General features: G+C 51.3%; 5 protein-coding genes across 5 annotated transcripts; 3 read left to right on the forward strand and 2 right to left on the reverse strand.

Moving 5' to 3' along the window:
* Nucleotides 1-136: 136 nt before the first annotated feature.
* On the reverse strand, nt 137-1,967 carry BDW70DRAFT_76515 (putative pre-mRNA splicing factor). The gene is made up of 3 exons (XM_073744801.1): nt 1,829-1,967; nt 1,720-1,773; nt 137-1,653 (listed from the first exon to the last, which is right to left on the reverse strand). The coding sequence occupies exons 1-3, from the start codon at nt 1,920-1,922 to the stop codon at nt 209-211; spliced, it is 1,593 nt and encodes a 530-aa protein (XP_073594628.1). The 5' UTR covers nt 1,923-1,967; the 3' UTR covers nt 137-208.
* A 443-nt stretch (nt 1,968-2,410) lies between these two features.
* pmt1 (protein mannosyltransferase 1) lies at nt 2,411-5,903 on the forward strand. Its single transcript, XM_073737346.1, has 5 exons — nt 2,411-2,991; nt 3,054-3,343; nt 3,396-3,679; nt 3,738-5,201; nt 5,266-5,903. Exons 1-5 carry the CDS (start codon nt 2,738-2,740, stop codon nt 5,779-5,781), a joined length of 2,808 nt encoding a protein of 935 aa, XP_073594629.1. The 5' UTR covers nt 2,411-2,737; the 3' UTR covers nt 5,782-5,903.
* BDW70DRAFT_139208 (uncharacterized protein) lies at nt 5,904-6,885 on the reverse strand. Its single transcript, XM_073737347.1, has 4 exons — nt 6,690-6,885; nt 6,576-6,619; nt 6,256-6,454; nt 5,904-6,180 (listed from the first exon to the last, which is right to left on the reverse strand). The coding sequence occupies exons 1-4, from the start codon at nt 6,828-6,830 to the stop codon at nt 6,130-6,132; spliced, it is 435 nt and encodes a 144-aa protein (XP_073594630.1). The 5' UTR covers nt 6,831-6,885; the 3' UTR covers nt 5,904-6,129.
* A 428-nt stretch (nt 6,886-7,313) lies between these two features.
* Nucleotides 7,314-9,833, forward strand: erf2 (palmitoyltransferase ERF2). The gene is made up of 3 exons (XM_073744802.1): nt 7,314-8,445; nt 8,495-8,603; nt 8,659-9,833. Exons 1-3 carry the CDS (start codon nt 7,493-7,495, stop codon nt 9,400-9,402), a joined length of 1,806 nt encoding a protein of 601 aa, XP_073594631.1. The 5' UTR covers nt 7,314-7,492; the 3' UTR covers nt 9,403-9,833.
* Nucleotides 9,834-11,621: 1,788 nt separating this feature from the next.
* On the forward strand, nt 11,622-14,286 carry BDW70DRAFT_161332 (putative histone-lysine N-methyltransferase (Ash1); the record flags this gene model as incomplete). The annotated part of the gene is made up of 4 exons (XM_073740963.1): nt 11,622-12,810; nt 12,861-13,234; nt 13,295-13,494; nt 13,551-14,286. 4 exons carry the CDS (start codon nt 11,622-11,624, stop codon nt 14,284-14,286), a joined length of 2,499 nt encoding a protein of 832 aa, XP_073594632.1.
* Between the last annotated feature and the right edge of the window lie 3,160 nt (nt 14,287-17,446).

The following is a 17,446-nucleotide window of genomic DNA, read 5'->3' on the forward strand; positions in this document are numbered from 1 at the left end:
GCTGCTCTTGGCAACGGAAGCGCGTGTATAATCATCACGCTCATAGATTCAATAGGTTGACATAACATGCGAAAAAAGGCGTACGTCTCAACGCGGAGGCTTGAACCATATTATACTGCTTTGCAAAAGAATCACCAAAGCCACGAACTCCAGAGAATGACGACAACGCCAGTATAACAGAACCCAAGGACAATAAAAATCGTCCTTATCATTGCTTGTACCTCTCATGAAGATTCCTAATTTGTTCCTCAATGTTCATATTTTGAGGGTTCGGCGGTCCTCCCATGGGACCAACTGGGCCCGGTTGCTGCTGCATCGGCCCAGCACCGGGGGCCCCTTCAAAAGCCATGCGCTTCTTCCTAGCCTCTTCCTCCGGGTTAGGGGCGGATTGAACGGCGGTGGAATCAAAAACGTCGCTTCGTTGGCTGGCGAGGCGCTTAAGATTATTGACCACGTCTGCTGTGGAGAGGTTGGTTGTTGCAGTTCGGGCTTGCGCCTTGGCCTGTTGCTCTCTCCAGCGAGGGTCGAGCATTTCGATACGCATGTGCTGCTGCAGTTCGGCTTCGGGAATCTGCTGCTTACAGTTTGGACAGAGTGCCATAGCGCCTGCTGCGTTCTGACGGCGTGCTTGCGCGCGCGGGACGTAATCGGAGCGGATCCGCATCGGTTGTTGACTGGGGGCGGCTTTGGCGGCTGCGGCTTGTTCGCGGGCTTCCATGCGCTCCCGAATGCGCTGTTCTTCTTCCTGAGCTGCAGCTGTTGCGGCGACTGGAGGGGCAGGAATGCCTTGAGGTGGCGGCTGTGGGGAATATACTGGACCAACAGGTTGGGCGAAAGGCTGTGGTTCAGGCTGGGCGGGGTAGGCGTTGTAGTATGTTGGAGTTTCCATGTCGGTTGGCATGGCTTCTTCGATACGGAGAGGATTCAGCGACATCATTGCTTTCTGCTCCAGTGAGGCGGACTGCAAGTCGTTGAGAGAGGTTGGAGGAGGAAGGTCAACTTGATCATCCGCTTCTGTGAAAAGAACTGTTTCCACAACCACGAAGTCATGCCAGTCAATTTGAGCATACTCTATCCGCTCTTTCTCTTCCTCCTCCTCCTTCTTTTGCTTCTGTTGCTCCTGGTATTTGACCCATTCCGCGCGCGCCTTTGCGCGCTCTAAAACGTGGAACCGGTTTTTCACGTTTTGTTCCAACTCCGCAATTCGCTTCTTTTGGGATGTAGCTTCGTCTATTCCTTCCGGTCGAAGAAGAATGGTGTACTGGTCGACGAGTCGCGTGAAAAATTGGTAGAGACTGTGTTGCGGACGGAGGAAATCAAACTGAAAGTTCCGCGCTTCGCGCTGGGAGAGAGCAGTCATGAACGACTTTCCTCGCTTGGCAACGAAGAGGGCTGTGAGCCGTACGACCTCTAGATCTTGCGCGTTTATTATCGGCATTCGTGCTGAAAAGTGAAAGTCTGGAGGTGGTGCAGGTCCTTTGGGTGCTTCAGGTGCTGGAGTTGGAGTCGGCTCGCCTGGGCGGCCAGCAGACACATCAGTCCCTCTCCCCTGCTTGATTTCATTAAGACGCCATTGATAGAACGGTGCATACGGGTCATTCGAGTTCAAGAAGGAGAATTTGGGATTACTCCGCTCCTTCTCGCGTACACGGTCTAATAGATCAAGAAGTCAGTCACGGCTTCTGAGATATTCGTTAACGGCAGAAAAAGAGCAAATACCTTCAAAGACGGCGCCGTTGCGAGCCACATATCCAGCTGTCTTCTCAACAATCGCTACCCAACTCTGTTAGCACGCGCATCGAACTGCGAATAAGTGCGCAGAACTAACCTCGAATGTCCTTCGGTGGCAAGACCACTCCCGCGGGGGGTTTGGTAGCATCGTCGAGGACCGTAGGTGTATTCCCGTTACTCATGGATGCCATATTAATGACACCTTTCGGAGCGTGCGATTGAAGGGAGTGTGTAGGCGTTCTGTGATCTTTGGGTTGGTCCGAGATGTCGAGATTCAGCCTTCACGACAAAAACGGCTAGCTCAGCCGCGCGGCTAGCCTGCTGCAATTTGACGCCTGATTGGTCTCACTTGCCGCTTGTACTAGAGAGCTGTTGGCTGCGGCTTCAGCCGCTTTACATAAGCCGTAGAATAGAAATGAAACAGTAGTATCTAGCGGACAGTTTTCGATACTCAAGGCTCCAGTGGTGGACAGAATCACATTAATTGCGTCTCATAATTAGTTGCCGAGTTGCCGAAGTAGATACAGCAAGCCGTCTGTTTTCGTCGAAGCACTCGTGCGGATCCTTGCCCCGGCTTGTACCTCCGTATGCGACAGACTCCACTGTTCATGTTCTGACTTCAGTCTACTAAGGCGCTACCACACGTGTTAAGTTCATCCGTACCGCTGTCCTTCAACCACTTCAACCCACCCCCGTATTGAGTCCAGCTCAGCCTCGTCCTCCTCTCTTTTCTTCCTTTCGGTCATGGCGCTGTGTGATTAGTTACGATTGCGCATTCAGTTCTCCTGTCTCTCGTGTTGCTCCATTGACCGATTTCTTATTCTCTTAAGCGCTGCGTGGATCTACAGTGGGAGTACTGTCCGGTCTGCAGCTTGAATTCGCTCGAATCGACCTCTTAAATGATTTTCTAATTCTCGATCTCTTGTTTATATTACTGGAATACCCGACGCTCTCTTTCCCCTATTTATCAGATTATTCGTTTCTCCTTGGGAGTCCTGACCCCAAAATGGCGAAGGACACCCTTGACGTCCGCCCGCCGCGGACCTCTTCTCGCTCCCCCAGTCGCTCTCCCCGGCCAAAGAACCGGAAGAAGGCTACGGCAGTGGCTTCGAGCTACCAATCAGATGGCGTTACAGATAACAATATATTCGATCTTCCGACGTCTGACTACAAGGTTATGGTTCTGGTGACTATAGTAGCCGCCGTGGTGCGGCTGTTTAGGATCTACCAGCCGACTAGCGTTGTCTTTGATGAAGTGCAGTACGTCTTGACCAGTTCCAGTATACATACCCCGTCAGGCATTTCTAATGGGCGATGAACAGTTTCGGTGGTTTCGCAACGAAATACATTAAGGGTCGTTTCTTCATTGACGTCCACCCCCCTCTCGCCAAACTCCTTATTACCCTCGCTGGATGGCTTGCTGGATTCAAGGGCGACTTCGACTTTAAGGAGATTGGGAAGGACTATCTTGAGCCTGGAGTGCCGTATGTGGCAATGCGCATGCTTCCCGCAATTCTAGGAGTCCTCACGGTGCCCATTATGTTCTTGACTCTGAAGGCTACCGGATGTCGTACCAACACTGCTGTGCTGGGAGCCGGTGCCATCCTCTTTGGTATGCCCTCTTTATGGTGGGAACAGGGGGTGCACTTACTGACTTCAGCCAGAAAACGGATTGGTTACGCAATCTCGATTCATCCTCTTGGATTCTCCCCTGGTGTTTTTCACAGCTCTCACTGCACTGTCCTTCACTTGCTTTACCAATCAGCAGGAATTGGGGCCATCACACGCCTTCCGCGGGCCCTGGTGGTTCTGGCTGGTTGCTACTGGATTCAGTTTGGGTGCCACTTTGAGTGTCAAGTGGGTTGGTCTGTTTACAGTCGCCTGGGTGGGTTCTTTGACTATTCTCCAATTGTGGGTGGTGCTTGGTGATACAAATACTGTTACGCCCGTATGTCAGCCTTTCTCCCTGGGTCTTCTAGCAATGTTCTTACTAACCCATCAATCAGCGTCTCTGGTTCAAGCATTTCTTCGCCCGAGTGTTCTGCTTGATTGTGATCCCCCTAGCGTTCTATTGCTCTATGTTTGCAATTCACTTCCGGTGCTTGGTCAATCCGGGAGAGGGCGACGGTTTCATGTCCTCCGAGTTTCAGGCTACTCTAAATTCAAAAGGCATGGCAGCCGTACCCGCAGACGTTGTCTTCGGTTCTCGTCTTAGCATTCGCCACCATAACACGCAAGGCGGGTATTTGCACTCTCACAGTCATATGTACCCCACCGGAAGCAAGCAGCAGCAGATCACCCTTTACCCTCATAAAGATGACAATAACCTTTTCATTGCCGAGAACCAGACTCAGCCTCTTGACGCCAATGGAGCAGAAATTTCCGGTCCTTTTGCTTGGGATAACATCACGGCAAACTATATTGAGGACGGTGCAGTCATCAGGCTACACCATTTGATGACCCACCGCAGGGTTCATTCACATAACGAGCGTCCTCCAGTGACTGATGTCGATTGGCAATTCGAAGTCTCGGCATACGGATACGAAGGTTTCCCTGGCGATGCAAACGATTACTGGCGTGTCGAGATTGTCAAGTCCTTATCGGATGGCGAAGAGGCGAAGAAGCGATTACGGACTATTCAATCGAAATTTCGACTTGTCCACGTCATGACTGGCTGTGTTTTGTTCTCGCATAAAGTCAAACTACCCGATTGGGGTTTCGATCAACAGGAAGTTACGTGTGCAAAGGGTGCCTCTTTGCCCAACAGCATCTGGTATATCGAGAGCAACAAGCATCCAATGCTCCCTCCAGATGCAGAGAAGGTCACTTACCGAAATCCCGGCTTCTTTGGCAAATTTTTCGAGCTTCAGAAGGTTATGTGGACCACTAACGCTGGTTTGACTGACTCCCACGCCTGGGATTCTCGTCCTCCATCATGGCCAACCCTCCTTCGTGGTATCAATTTCTGGGGCCGAGATCACCGTCAGGTTTACCTCTTCGGAAACCCATTCGTCTGGTACTCGTCCACTTTGGCAGTTTTGGTCTACGTGATTTTCAAGGGAATTTCCCTTCTACGTTGGCAGCGTAACTGTGGTGACTACCGTAATCCCACATTCAAAAGATTTGACTACGAGATTGGTACCTCAGTACTTGGCTGGGGTTTCCACTACTTCCCATTCTACCTTATGGCCCGCCAGCTCTTCTTACATCACTATTTCCCTGCTCTCTATTTTGCTATTCTTGCGCTGGCCCAAGAGTTTGACTTCATCACGAACCGTATCCGCAGCTTGGGTCTGCCCTCTCGACCTGTTATCGGAAAAGCTCTGGCTGGTGTCTTCTTAGGGCTCACCATCTTTGCCTTCACCGTTTACTCTCCTTTGATCTATGGGAATCCGTGGACTAGGGACGCCTGCAAGCAAGTCAAGCTTCTGAAAACATGGGACTTTGACTGCAACACTTTCTACACCGACGTAAGCATCTCGAGTCCCGGTCTCAATAGATAATTTCTACGATGTTGGCTAACCATTGCATAAGTTGAATCAATACGTGACTCATTTCAGCAGCGTGAACTCCGCTGTTCCAACAACGGCGGCAGCTATTCCCCAGTCGCCTGCACCTGTCAAGGCCCAGCCAAAGCAGGAACAGAAGGAACAAAAGGAAGTCAAGGTTGAGAGTCAGGAACCAAGCATCACATCCAGCAGCATTCCAACAATCCGCGGAACGCAGGCGCGAGTGGAATATCGTGATCAGCAAGGTAACATCCTTGATGAGGCCGTAGTGGAATCATTACGAAAGGAGGGCAAGGTATCGATTGAGACGAGACATGAGACTCGGACTCGCCTGGAGCATGGTCACCTGGTGGATGTTGTCGATGGCAAGGTTGCTCCGCCTCACCCGGATGTTGAAGGCCAAAACCCCGAAACTCAGGACAAGCCGGAGGAGATTGTGGATGATAGCCCAGCCTCCGCAGCTGATGCAGGAAGCTCGGTGGGAGAACCCAACTCTCCTGAGCCAAAGCCAGCTAGTGAAGGCAACGAGGCGACCCGTTAAAGCGATATATATGTCGGTCTGTTGAAATACCTGCCATAGTCTATTCTCTCTCTTCAGATTTCCTTGTTTTTACTCTATCCGTCCGACAAAACTGCCTTCTATGTACCTTTTCGACAATAATATATTTTGATCTAACGAAAAGTATGGCACTGCGCATGGTTCCTGTGGTTTCACTATTCCAAATTGCTGGTATAAAGTAACAAAGGACAGCTCCAATTGATTCACGAAACTAACTATGCACACACTCTTGTTCAGAGAGTCGCAATCCCCAGGAACTGGTCTTCACAGCAATCTTAATGTACAGCAATCGACATTGAGTCATATCCAGCTCAAATACACTGACACTATCTAAAAGTCATACTCTTCCTTGCCGTATTTGTTGAAGCGCTCGTGGAGATCCTAAAATTGTGAAAGTCAGTCGAAATACTGATAGTATCTTTCGCATTTGGGGGAGAATTGAATAATGGTTCATACCACAGGCAGAGTAACGTTAGGAACGATGACAGTGTTCAGAGCACTGGGAGCGTTCCTGAGAGGCTGGCTCTTGTCACCACCGGGGTGGTACTGGTACTTGTAGATCTTGCCGTCGTCGTCACGCTCCCAGGGCATAGAGCTGTCGGGAATGCGGACGTTGCTCTCGGATGTGACGGAGGTGGGCTTCTTGCCGAAGTACCTATCAAGAGAAGCTATCAACAAAGATTCTTGAGTCACATATTGCCGTATTCAAACAATTGAGTTCGTGAGAAATTGTTTTCGTCATCTCCTAAAGATCCCGAGCATGGCATGACACTTACCAGCCGGCAATCAGGAAAGCACCAGACATGACACCGAGCAGAACCTATTTCCAATTAGACACGCATGCTTTAACTAATGGATTGAGTGGGTTTCGTCGGGCTGGAAGTCCGTACGTAGAGCTCGGGATCACGCTTGGGAGCCTTGTCGAGGGTTGATTCCTCCATCTTCGAGCTGTAGGCGCGGCGCACGGGAGCGCGGAAAAGAGCCTGGCGGGCAAAGGCCCGGCGAGAGGCCAAGGCAGCAATTGAAGACATGGTGGTGGGTGGAATGGGCGGAGACGCGGTGGCTGCGAGAACGGGGGGAGGAAACAATTAATGGAGAAGTGGGAGACTTGAGTCGGGTCGGACGATTGACGGCACGATCATCAGGTCGCATCTGGTTGGTGGCCGCTTGGCAACTTGAGCTTAGTCATCAGTGACCTAGCACTGATGTTGATCCAACTTTCTTGAGTCCCCTAGTGTGTCCGTGCTGCTGCTACTGCTCGCTTTCATCACTTATCCCTCTTTACCTGGTCACATAAATATCCTCCTCTACGCTTTCTAGCGGCATGGTTAGGATGCGGGTGGCGTTATACTGAACGTGCTGCTCAGCTTTTGCGAGTAGTTTTCGACTTCCATTTGCAAGGTATGTGGCTGATCACCCTTTGGGTGAGACAGGGGCAGAAACAGATGCGCCTGTCTCCTTATCTAGGAATGCGCGGCTGGTAGAATCTACTATGCAAAATGCTAACTATTTATTGATGGGCTCTAGGTCACTTACACTCTTTTTTGTCCATTGCTAGCGGGTTGCTTTCCTTGTCGCTCCTTAAACTCCCTGAGCTTCGCCGAATCTTGCCTGAGACTGAATCCGCCGCAACATGATATTTTGTGATAACATCTAACCACACATCGTTCTTAATAAATATCATCTGGCAGCAATGGCGTTCCAATTCAGCAATAATCCGGAGAGCAATGAGACCACCAACAATCCGGCGCCGCATGTTTTAGGGCTTCCGCGCCCTCCGTCTGTCGGCGGCATTTCGTCACGAGTTACGGATATGTCGGAGGATGGGGATCAGTCGCAAACATATACTATGTCATCACATGTACCGCACCGGCAGTCCGTATCACGAAGAGGACCTCCACCGGCAAGAAGCTCCATTGCGTCTACCAGCCAAATAACGAACCGACCCGGAAGTTCCGCGAGCAGGTTAAGCCGCACTCATATTCCATCGCTAGCTGCGTCGGGCTTCTTCCGGCCCATGTCATCGCAACGTCTGCAAGCACATCGTGGACGTCCTGCAACAAATCACACAGTCTCCACAGAAGATTGGGGTGATCAGATGAACCAGAACAGGCGGAGTCTGATCTCAAACAGCACCTTTCCGAACTCCCTTTCAGCGGCCGATCAGGAGGTTCCCCCGTCGCGTGGCACAGAATTTACCGACCCTATCATCCCTGATCGGAATCATTCGAACGCTAGCCCTACCGCAAATACAACGACAGTGAGAAGTGAAAGTGCGAATTTGATACGCGACAGAGAACGGCCCCCGCACCTCAATCTAAAAGTGAACTACAAAGGCACGAACGAAAACGAGACGCCTGAAAGATCACCCGTTTCGTTCCTTTCGCTGCAGAACAGGAACGCGCCTGCAGATAATCGGGATAGCCGAGCGCATGAACGGTTATCGTCTGCTGACTCGTCTCCGCGATCAATTGAAAAGAAGCCCGAGCTGGCGAAGAGTCGCAACAAGGGCAGGAATTACGAATATTTTGTTGGAAATACTATCTTTTGGGGAGGAGGGAGGTTCCAGAATTCCAGAGACAAACCGGTCAATATCGCAACCGGGCTCCTCGTGCTTGTGCCCACTGGCCTGTTCTTTGGTTTCTCGTATGCATGCGTGCTCAAAACATATGACTTGCCGCTAACAGCCGTCTAGGGGTCCTTGGCTATGGCACAATATCTCTCCAGCTATTCCAGTTCTCTTCGCCTATGTCTTCTACCTATGCTTCTCCTCATTCATACATGCGTCAGTGGTTGATCCCGGGGTAAGCTAAGACTACGATCATCCGTCCCGTAATTACCCTCACTCATCGTCTTCAGGTCATTCCGCGCAATCTGCATCAGATGCCTCCTGTCGATCCCTCCCAGGATCCTCTCGCCATAGGGCCACCGACGAACGACTGGGTAATGGTGAAGCTTGCAACTTCTGATGTTGCTGCCATGGACGTTCCCGTTAAATACTGCAAGACGTGCTCTATTTGGCGCCCTCCGCGGTGCTACCACTGCCGCGTCTGCGATAACTGCATTGAGACACTGGACCACCATTGTGTCTGGTTGAACAACTGTGTCGGCCGCCGAAATTATCGATACTTCTTCGCTTTTGTCAGCACTTCCACTCTACTTGCCCTCTTCTTACTCGGTGCTAGCCTGGCGCACATTCTGGTGTACCGGTCACGTGAAGGTGTCAGCTTTGGCGACGCCATCGATAAGTGGAGGGTACCTTTCGCTATGGTCATTTACGGAGCTCTAGCAGCGCCTTATCCGGCGTCATTGTGGGCATACCATCTTTTCCTGGTGGGCCGCGGCGAAACCACCCGTGAGTACCTTAATTCGCATAAGTTCGCCAAAGCCGATCGCCATCGTCCTTTTACGCAAGGAAACGTGATCCGAAACTGGATCTCGGTTTTCGGCCGACCGCGACCGCCAACCTACATGCAATTCAAAGAATATTTCCAAGAAGGAGACCAGCGACTGAGCACGGTGAAACGGAAATTCCTCCCGCGGAATACGGAACCTCAGAACGACATCGAAATGCAGCATGTGCCTCCTCCTAACTCAGCCTGAAGGCTCGCTTGCTCTTTCCTTCTTATGTTCCTTTGACGATTTCTTTGCACATCTTTGACTACCCTGCACTTTGTCTCGGAATTACCGATCTCTCTCTCTCTCTTTCTCTCTCTCTCTCTCTCCCTCCGCGTGTAACTCTCTTTCAAATTTTCCTTCTCTTGTGCTGTTGATATATTGATGAATCGGGTTGCATTTGTACTATGTAGCTAGATACCAGCGGGTTTCGCATCCTGGGATTTTCATTATTTTTATTTTAGGGTGGCTGGTCGCAATACTTAACGGAATCTCACTAGGTAATTCTATGGCAGCTATTGCTTTTCCGATTTTTCGAGGAATATGTTAGGTGGTAAGATTCCTTTCAGCCTAAACGTTGTGTAATATATCATGTCAGCTCTGGGCGCCACCATATCTTCTCCGCTGGAGCTCTAAGTATGTATAGTTAGATTTGGTAAATCCTGGTAACACTAGCTGTGTAATTCATCTACCATTTCAATGAAGGTGCTTATCCTACCAAAACCCCCAACCATGCTGGTAGTACCCATTGCAGTCAGTATAGTAACCAGGAACAGAACTACGGCCAATGAGGCTTGATCTAAATTGTGTGGGGACGCCATCCCTGCCGATTGCGGGACCGTAAACTAGACTAGAGTTGATTAGGGCAAGCGCCAATCTTCAGATTCATAACATGAACAACTCCGTAGTCGGTAGGACGATAGAGATTTTAAGCCTGCATACATACTCTGTTACTAGAGCTTTGGATCGAACTGATATGCGAGCGATTCAGAATGGGGCCTGATTACTGGATTTCGTAGCGACGTCGATATCCACAGGCAATGTCGCCCGGTCGTCCTCGTTGGGATGTCTTATACTACTATGCTTCCAATGGCCATCATAGCAAATGATAAAGGAAACATAGACAAGAAACCAGCGGGGACTAGTAAGCATTACTGTGCGGCTCTCTGCCGGCGGCTTGGTTGCGGAGGATGGCGCCTGATGATCGTGGAGCCAGATAGGCCAGATAACTGATAGAAGATAACCAAGGTCGGTTAAGAGACGAGGACTGGTTGAAAAAGGATGAGAAGAGAACTCGATAATGAGAGATCCGGTGCGATAGCTTAGCCATTAAGACTCTCAAGATGCCGCTGTTGCCCGGCATACTCGCTGCTTTTTGCGAATCCAATTGAGGCTCCATGAGGTGATACGCAAGGCTGAGCCGAGACTCGAAAGCCTGCGAGACGATAGGTAGCGTTTCTTTGAGAGTTGATATAAGTTCGCTGTTATGATTCAATACCCATTCGGCGGTTACTGCCTACAGGTGACCCTGGTTGGGGGCTCGCTATCAAGGAATCACTGAAATTCGAGGTACACCACCTGGTGACGATTTACCAATTGCGCCAAAATTGCTGGCATTGCTGCAGGTAAATGAAACCCGTGGTTTCACAAGAGATATCGATATTTCTGACGGCTGACTGGAAAACGTATTATGGCGTGCTCGTCCTGTTCTTTCGCAACCCTGAGTCGAGAACGGGAGTGAGGCATATCAGCCCGATTCAGCTCTATTCGAGATATGCTTTGTAGGCATTTGTAGTCTCGCAAGGCCAAGTAATCCGTAACTGGGGAGTACTCGAACTGTGGCAGGTAAGGACGGTGTGTATAGAGTACCGCAGTGCAACAGGCTGGAAGAAGGGGCAAGGCGCTATAGATGGCTGCGTTCCCGGCACATCAGCGGTGCAGCAAAACAGTTGCGAACAAGCCGAGAGACAAACCGTAGAGACTTGAAGGCCATAGCGAACGAACGAGTCATGGTGAGGGATTTGTTGACGGGCAGTTTGGCGCATTCCGCGGCTGACTACGGGGTCTGGAGTAGTTCACTTGGACCGTCCCTTCCACCTGCTTTTCTCTCCTCTCTTTCCATCCTCCCGAACACCACTCTCCTCCCCACCCATCGCCCTCAACCCGGTTGACTGCTTGGCCAGCTGTCATTCCTGTTCCTAGACTGGGCTCCTTCTGAACCTTTCTGGTAAGCAGATCATTTCTCTCGAGCTCCGTGTGCCAGGCCAGTCCGGCCCAGTCCAGTTTCAGACCGAACACGCTATCGTAGTCTGGACACCACTTTTTTCTGGGGACTTTAAATCACGAATTATCCAGCGTCCTTGACTGTCATCTCGCCGGGCCAGTATTCAGAACTCGCCGCAAGACTGCTTTTCACTGGCCGCGCGATGGACGGTCCACCAGGATTGTCCAGCGCGTCTCCCGCAACTCCCGCAACCATCTCGGACCTCGTGAAGCACTCGCATGAACCTCCTGACCACGTAATGGCCTTTGATTACACCGAACAGCTTCTCACCCCGGAGAACAGTCGTTCCGAAACCTCGAGCAATAATGATAACGCGTCCAACGAGGAAAAACCGACCGTACGCCGACAATCTACACGTGTGACACGCGCTTCGCTGCGGGGAGCAGCTGACCTGGATTTCGGCGCCGAGATAGAACATAATGGGCTCAAGCATTCTGCCGAAATTACAGAGCATGTTGTTTTGGACAAGCCTCCCGACAATGGCGCGGCGCTGCGGGGGAAGAACCCGCGCGCCTCGCATCTCCGCCATAGTATAGCAATCATGGAGTCGGCCTTGCAGGCCGAAACGAGTCTTACGCAGGACCCTATGGATGTTGATAATTACCCATTAGCTCCCAATACGCCGATCTCGGAGTCGTCGCATGGATCGCATACTGACGATGTGCCCGCCGCCTTGCCGCCCCGGACTCTACGTAAGCGCGTGGAACAGGCATTGGCTCGAGACAAAGGTTACGGCTCTAAGAAGGGCTCCAAACCTGCTAGTGCGGATAACGAAATACCCGTTAGGCGGTCGTCTCGTTTGAGCTTACTGGGTAAAGTCTCCGACCTGGCTGGCCGTGCTACCGGTGTTCTGGGCAAGCGCTCGACCAGCATGAGAGGGAATGAGAAGGAACCAGATAGGCGGTCCAGTCTTCGAACTCGACGTCCAACTACCGCCAGAGAGGAACCAGCCACCGAGCCGCCGGCAAAGAAGCAACGTGTCTCTGTTAGCGCACCTGTAGACAAAGCTAAATCAGAATCGGATGCCTCCCAGGAGGAACCAACACCTTCAGAGGTTATTACTCGATTTAAAGAAAAGCGATGGTTGACTCATGGACTTTATTCCGGGCAAGAATATACCAATTTACGCCCAAGCCAGAAGAGGACCGAAAAGAGGAGAAAAAGTCACAATACAAGTCAGCCCAACCATCAGAGAAAGTATCTGCCGCTTCCAATGTTCGCTGGGGAGAGGTTGCTGCAGACGGGACGAGACTTTCAACTTCCTTTCGATATATACTCGCCACTTCCTCCAGGCCAGCCTAAGCCAAATGAGTGGAGAAAAACCAATAAGAGTGCGTAGTGGTAATCGACTAATGAAGTTGAGACGCTAACGTTTGAACAGATGTCTTCGTCGGAGAAGCAGGTAGCATTTGGCGCGCGAACAAAGAGGAAGAGCTTTCAAAATGTACCTGCACGCCAGAGACCGGTTGCGATCAATTCTGTCAAAACCGCTATATGTTTTATGAATGTGATGACCGGATTTGCGGCGTAGGTCCTGAGTGTGGCAATCGGAACTTCGAAGAGCTCAAGCAGAGAGCTAAGGCTGGAGGTAAATATAACGTGGGTGTTGAGGTGATCAAGACCCCAGATCGTGGATACGGCGTTCGCAGTAACCGCACCTTTGAGCCGAACCAGATCATTGTGGAATACACCGGCGAGATTATTACTCAAGCTGAGTGCGAGAAACGTATGCGCACTATATACAAGAAGAACGAGGTACATCCCTCCCTATCCTCAACTGCCATGCTCCAGGCTTGATTCTGACTGAGCCCGCAGTGTTATTACCTTATGTATTTCGACCAGAACATGATCATTGATGCTACTCGTGGATCCATTGCTCGCTTCGTGAACCATGGCTGTGAGCCCAATTGTCGAATGGAGAAGTGGACTGTGGCAGGAAAGCCTCGTATGGCCCTCTTCGCTGGTGATCGAGGAATCATGACCGGAGAAGAGTTGACGTATGACTACAACTTCGAGTGAGTATATTGATAAGGTGTTGGCTCGCAGAACAATTACACTAATTTTGTCCCAGCCCATATTCGCAAAAGAACGTCCAACAATGCCGGTGCGGTTCATCTCAGTGCCGGGGTATCTTAGGCCCCCGGAAGAGAGAAAAGGAACAACGAGCAGAGTTGAGAGCAGCTAAACTGAAGGAAATCGCAGACGCGAAGAAGGCAAAAGCAGCAAAACGGAGAAAAGAGAACGCTCTGAACAGATCTCATCCGCGCAATAACAGGAAGGGAAGAGCCCTCACCCCGTCCTCCATCAAATCCGGCGTCAAAAAGGCGGCGTCAAAAGCGCGTGTGGCTGTCTCCAAAGCAGCTGTCTCTCGAAAGAAGCCAGCTGCTGCAACATCGTCCAAGAAAAGCGCATCCAAGAAATCCACGAACGCCTCGAAACAGACGTCGACGAAGTCAAAGCGTAATATCAAATTACCTACAATAAAAGCAACGAAGGTAAAAGCAAAGATCACAAGTCGCGTCCGAGCACCAGCACAAACGACGAGAACCAAGACGAAGAAGGCTTCAACTTCACCACCTAAATCACGCAGCCGAGTGTCGGCCACGAAAACCACCAAGGCTGTCACCGCAGCGGAGAGCTCACCCGCCCGGAAACGACCATCGAAAGCAAAAAAGGACATTCTGAAGGGGTTTCGAGAAACGATCAATAAGGGGACCACTAACCAATCCCCAAGACCGAAATCTTCTTCAACCCGTACAACAGAACGCTCTCGTACAACAGGGCGCTCTCCTAGGGCAAGGAAGTAGCCACAATACGTACTACAGACTGTGCTTGATCCTTGTTCTAGGAAGCCCTTGTTTGACAAGGGTACCTGCTTCTGTGAGCACCGTCTTTGGCTACTTCCTCTTTAGGAATCCACTTTGCTATATTTCTGGGCCGATAACCGATCCAGGCTGCTTGGAACCTTGTCTTATACCCCAACCACATCCTTGGGTCTTTGGCGTTATGGCATTCTATATTGGATCATGTTCGGCTTATCTTTAGTCTCTCGTTATCATGTATGCGTTGATGCATATCTATGACTTTTCTTGGTGTTTGTTGGTTCTATTGCAGGAATATCAATTGCCCAAGGCAGGGAAAGGGGACTATCATACTGTCACTCTAATCAATTGCAATATACGTGATTCAAAAACTCTGGCTGTCTTCAATACCCCTCTTTACTATACAATGGGCATCCATACAAGAAATGGCTTCAAATAGACCCTTGACAAAAAGAAACCTGGAAATAAATAAAAACCCAATCCAGACTCCCGCCCACCGCTAGACAAAATCACATAGAAGGGCACAGATAGCCCGTTAATCGAAAAGCCATGGATCCAGGTACCAAAGAGCTTCACTCGGTCTGCCGTTCGCCGTTCGGCGAGGGCCCATCGCCAGACGTCCCCTGTTCGCTGTTCATTTGTGCTTGAGCAGCTTCGCCTTGTGATCCTTCTCCAGGCTCAACATTAGAGGCGGGAGACGTTTCAGTTTGTGGTATTGGGAGTTCCTTGGGAGTATGTTGGGCAGTAGGCTGTGGTTGTGGTTGTTCTGCGGCAGATTCCGCAGCAGGTTCAGTGGGACTTGGTGTAGATCTCGTCCGCTGTTCCTGTTCTTTTTCCACCGCAGGTTCAGTCGAGTGTTGAGGCGAGTGTCCCTCAACAGTGGGCGACTGTGACTTTGCGATTGCTTCAGCTGACGCCGTGGCCTCTGCCGGAACCGGGACCGGCACTGGGGGTCTTTCTGCCTGCTCTTCTGGTGCGGCATTGGGGGCTGGGGTCGCTGGACCGGGCTCCGGATGTGTGGTGGCCCCTGGCGGTTTCTCCGGTTGGTATTGCTCAATGGTGGGTGGTGCTTGCTGCGGCTTCTGTTCTGAGGTTTCCAGCGGGGTAATTTGGTCTGCTCCTGGCGGCGTCAGTTGCTCGACAGGTGGCGCCACACGGTCTTCGCGAGATAACTCTTTTATCTCTGCACTTCTCGTGGTCCCGGGTTCCGCTGATGTCTTCGTTGGCTGAGCAGAAGCGGCCGTTCCAGGTGCTGTTATAGTTTCTTGGCTAGGCAGAACCCCTGTCTTTTGTTCTGAAATGGCTCCCTTCTGCACGTCGCTTGAGGTTTCCTTGAGGGGATTGTTTAGGCTCGCCTCTAAGTTGTCCAAGAGATTGAATTCGCTTCCGCTCGGCTGTTTATCTGCCTCCGGAGGAGCGGATTCGTTTGCTGGAGCTTGATCAGGTAATGAGGATTCCGGAGCGACTGTATGAAGATTCGTGTTTTCAGGCATGGGTTTCGAAGGTCCAGGAACTGGTTCACGCGCTTCCTCCATGGTCACGTCTGTTTCTTCGGTAGCTGGCGGCTGAAAGTTCTCAACTGCAATTCCTGATGCTTCTAAAGCCGGAGGCTGTGAAGTTTGCTGCCGCGCTGATGGCGCCTTCTCTGGACTCAGGGGTTGAGCAACTCCTGATGTTGGCTGCAGTTGCGTTTCTAAAGTTGGTTTCGGAGAAGCGCGTAAGGTAGTCTCGGCGGTCGTAGCGTCCGTCATCTGAACGTCCTCTGACACACGTTCTGTCGTTGTTGCTTGAGAAGTTTGATCCAGACGAGAAGAATTAGTCATACTGATTGGTGCGACTGGCACATGGCCAAAGGGCTGTAATGGCGCAACTTGTTGTGCTGATGCTTGTGAAGGTTCTGCATCTGGCTCCGACGCCTGCGATACTTGCGGTGCGTGCGAATCAGCAGTCGTTCCTGTCTTGGCTGGGGCAGAAATAGGTATTGACTCAGGTTCCGTGCTGGGCTGTGGTCCAGGTGTCTCTGGGGTTTTCGCATCAAAGCCAGACTCGTCTCCCTCTCCATCATCACTCTCCTCACCCTCCTCACCTTCATCATCCTCCTCATCCTGTGTTGTCTGATCTACAGACATACGCGAGGGATCTGTGTCCTTGCCATAGTTCGCAGCGCTGTCGCCAGCGCTGGCTCCATGAACAAGCGCTGCGTCTGCGCCTTCGCCCGGAGCAAACATGACCTTCTTTCTCCTTCCTTTCAAACCTTTACCCTTACGCTTGGGAGGCGGAGGGCGTCGTTTTTGTGGAGTAATAACGGCTGGTGAGTCTGCCGCTGCAACTACTACCCCCTGCGCATCGACAACGCCAACCCCCTCAATGACTGTCCCCGGGGCGGGTGCTTGAGGGGTAACGGTAACTTGGTTGCTCTCCGCGGTTACTTGACTATCGCCAGTAATTTCTCCTTCGATCTTGTGCCCTTCAGGAACCCAGGCCGCATAGATTAAAATATTACCGGTGACGGGGTCAACTTTCTTGAAGCGAGTCTTCCTCATTGGGACTGAACCGGCACCATCGACCGTCCCAGTTGCCGCACCATACAGTGACGGCAAGCCCGGTCGTCTCTTTGCTAGAAATTCCACTTCTGGGGCCTCCAAGTGCTTAGGGACCGTCGTCCACTTGCGCAAGGAGAAATTACGCTCCATGCTTTGCTGGGTCTGCTGTTCCTCCGGGTCCGTAGTCTCCTTTTCCTCATCGTCAAAGTCCTTCGAAGCTGGGCGGATGTATATGCACCCTGCACGAGCCGCGCGTAGAAGCGCCCGACTCATCGGGCTCAGGAGATGACTATCTCTCGGCATTGGGAGTTCTGGAATGGATGGCTTCCCACCATTTCCCGAAATTTCTGATTCCGTTCCCTCGGCCTTTGGTTCTTGCGATACGGTTTGTATCTGGCGCGTCCATCGCCGGACGGGTAACCCTTCGAAGACATCGTGGTCGATCTGGCCGGTTCTAGTGCGGTTGACGCCGTCGCCGAACTGACGGCCAGAACGAGATGACCTAAACTACGCGATGTTAACCTTCAATTCGGGTAGATTTGCGAACGAGGCTCTTCCGCGTTACAACAAGAGAAGGGTCGGACTCACTGTCGGGGGCATGG

This window comes from Aspergillus foveolatus (assembly GCF_047715535.1).
Source record: "Aspergillus foveolatus strain CBS 279.81 unplaced genomic scaffold BDW70scaffold_35, whole genome shotgun sequence".
NCBI classification, from domain to species: Eukaryota; Fungi; Ascomycota; class Eurotiomycetes; order Eurotiales; family Aspergillaceae; genus Aspergillus; species Aspergillus foveolatus.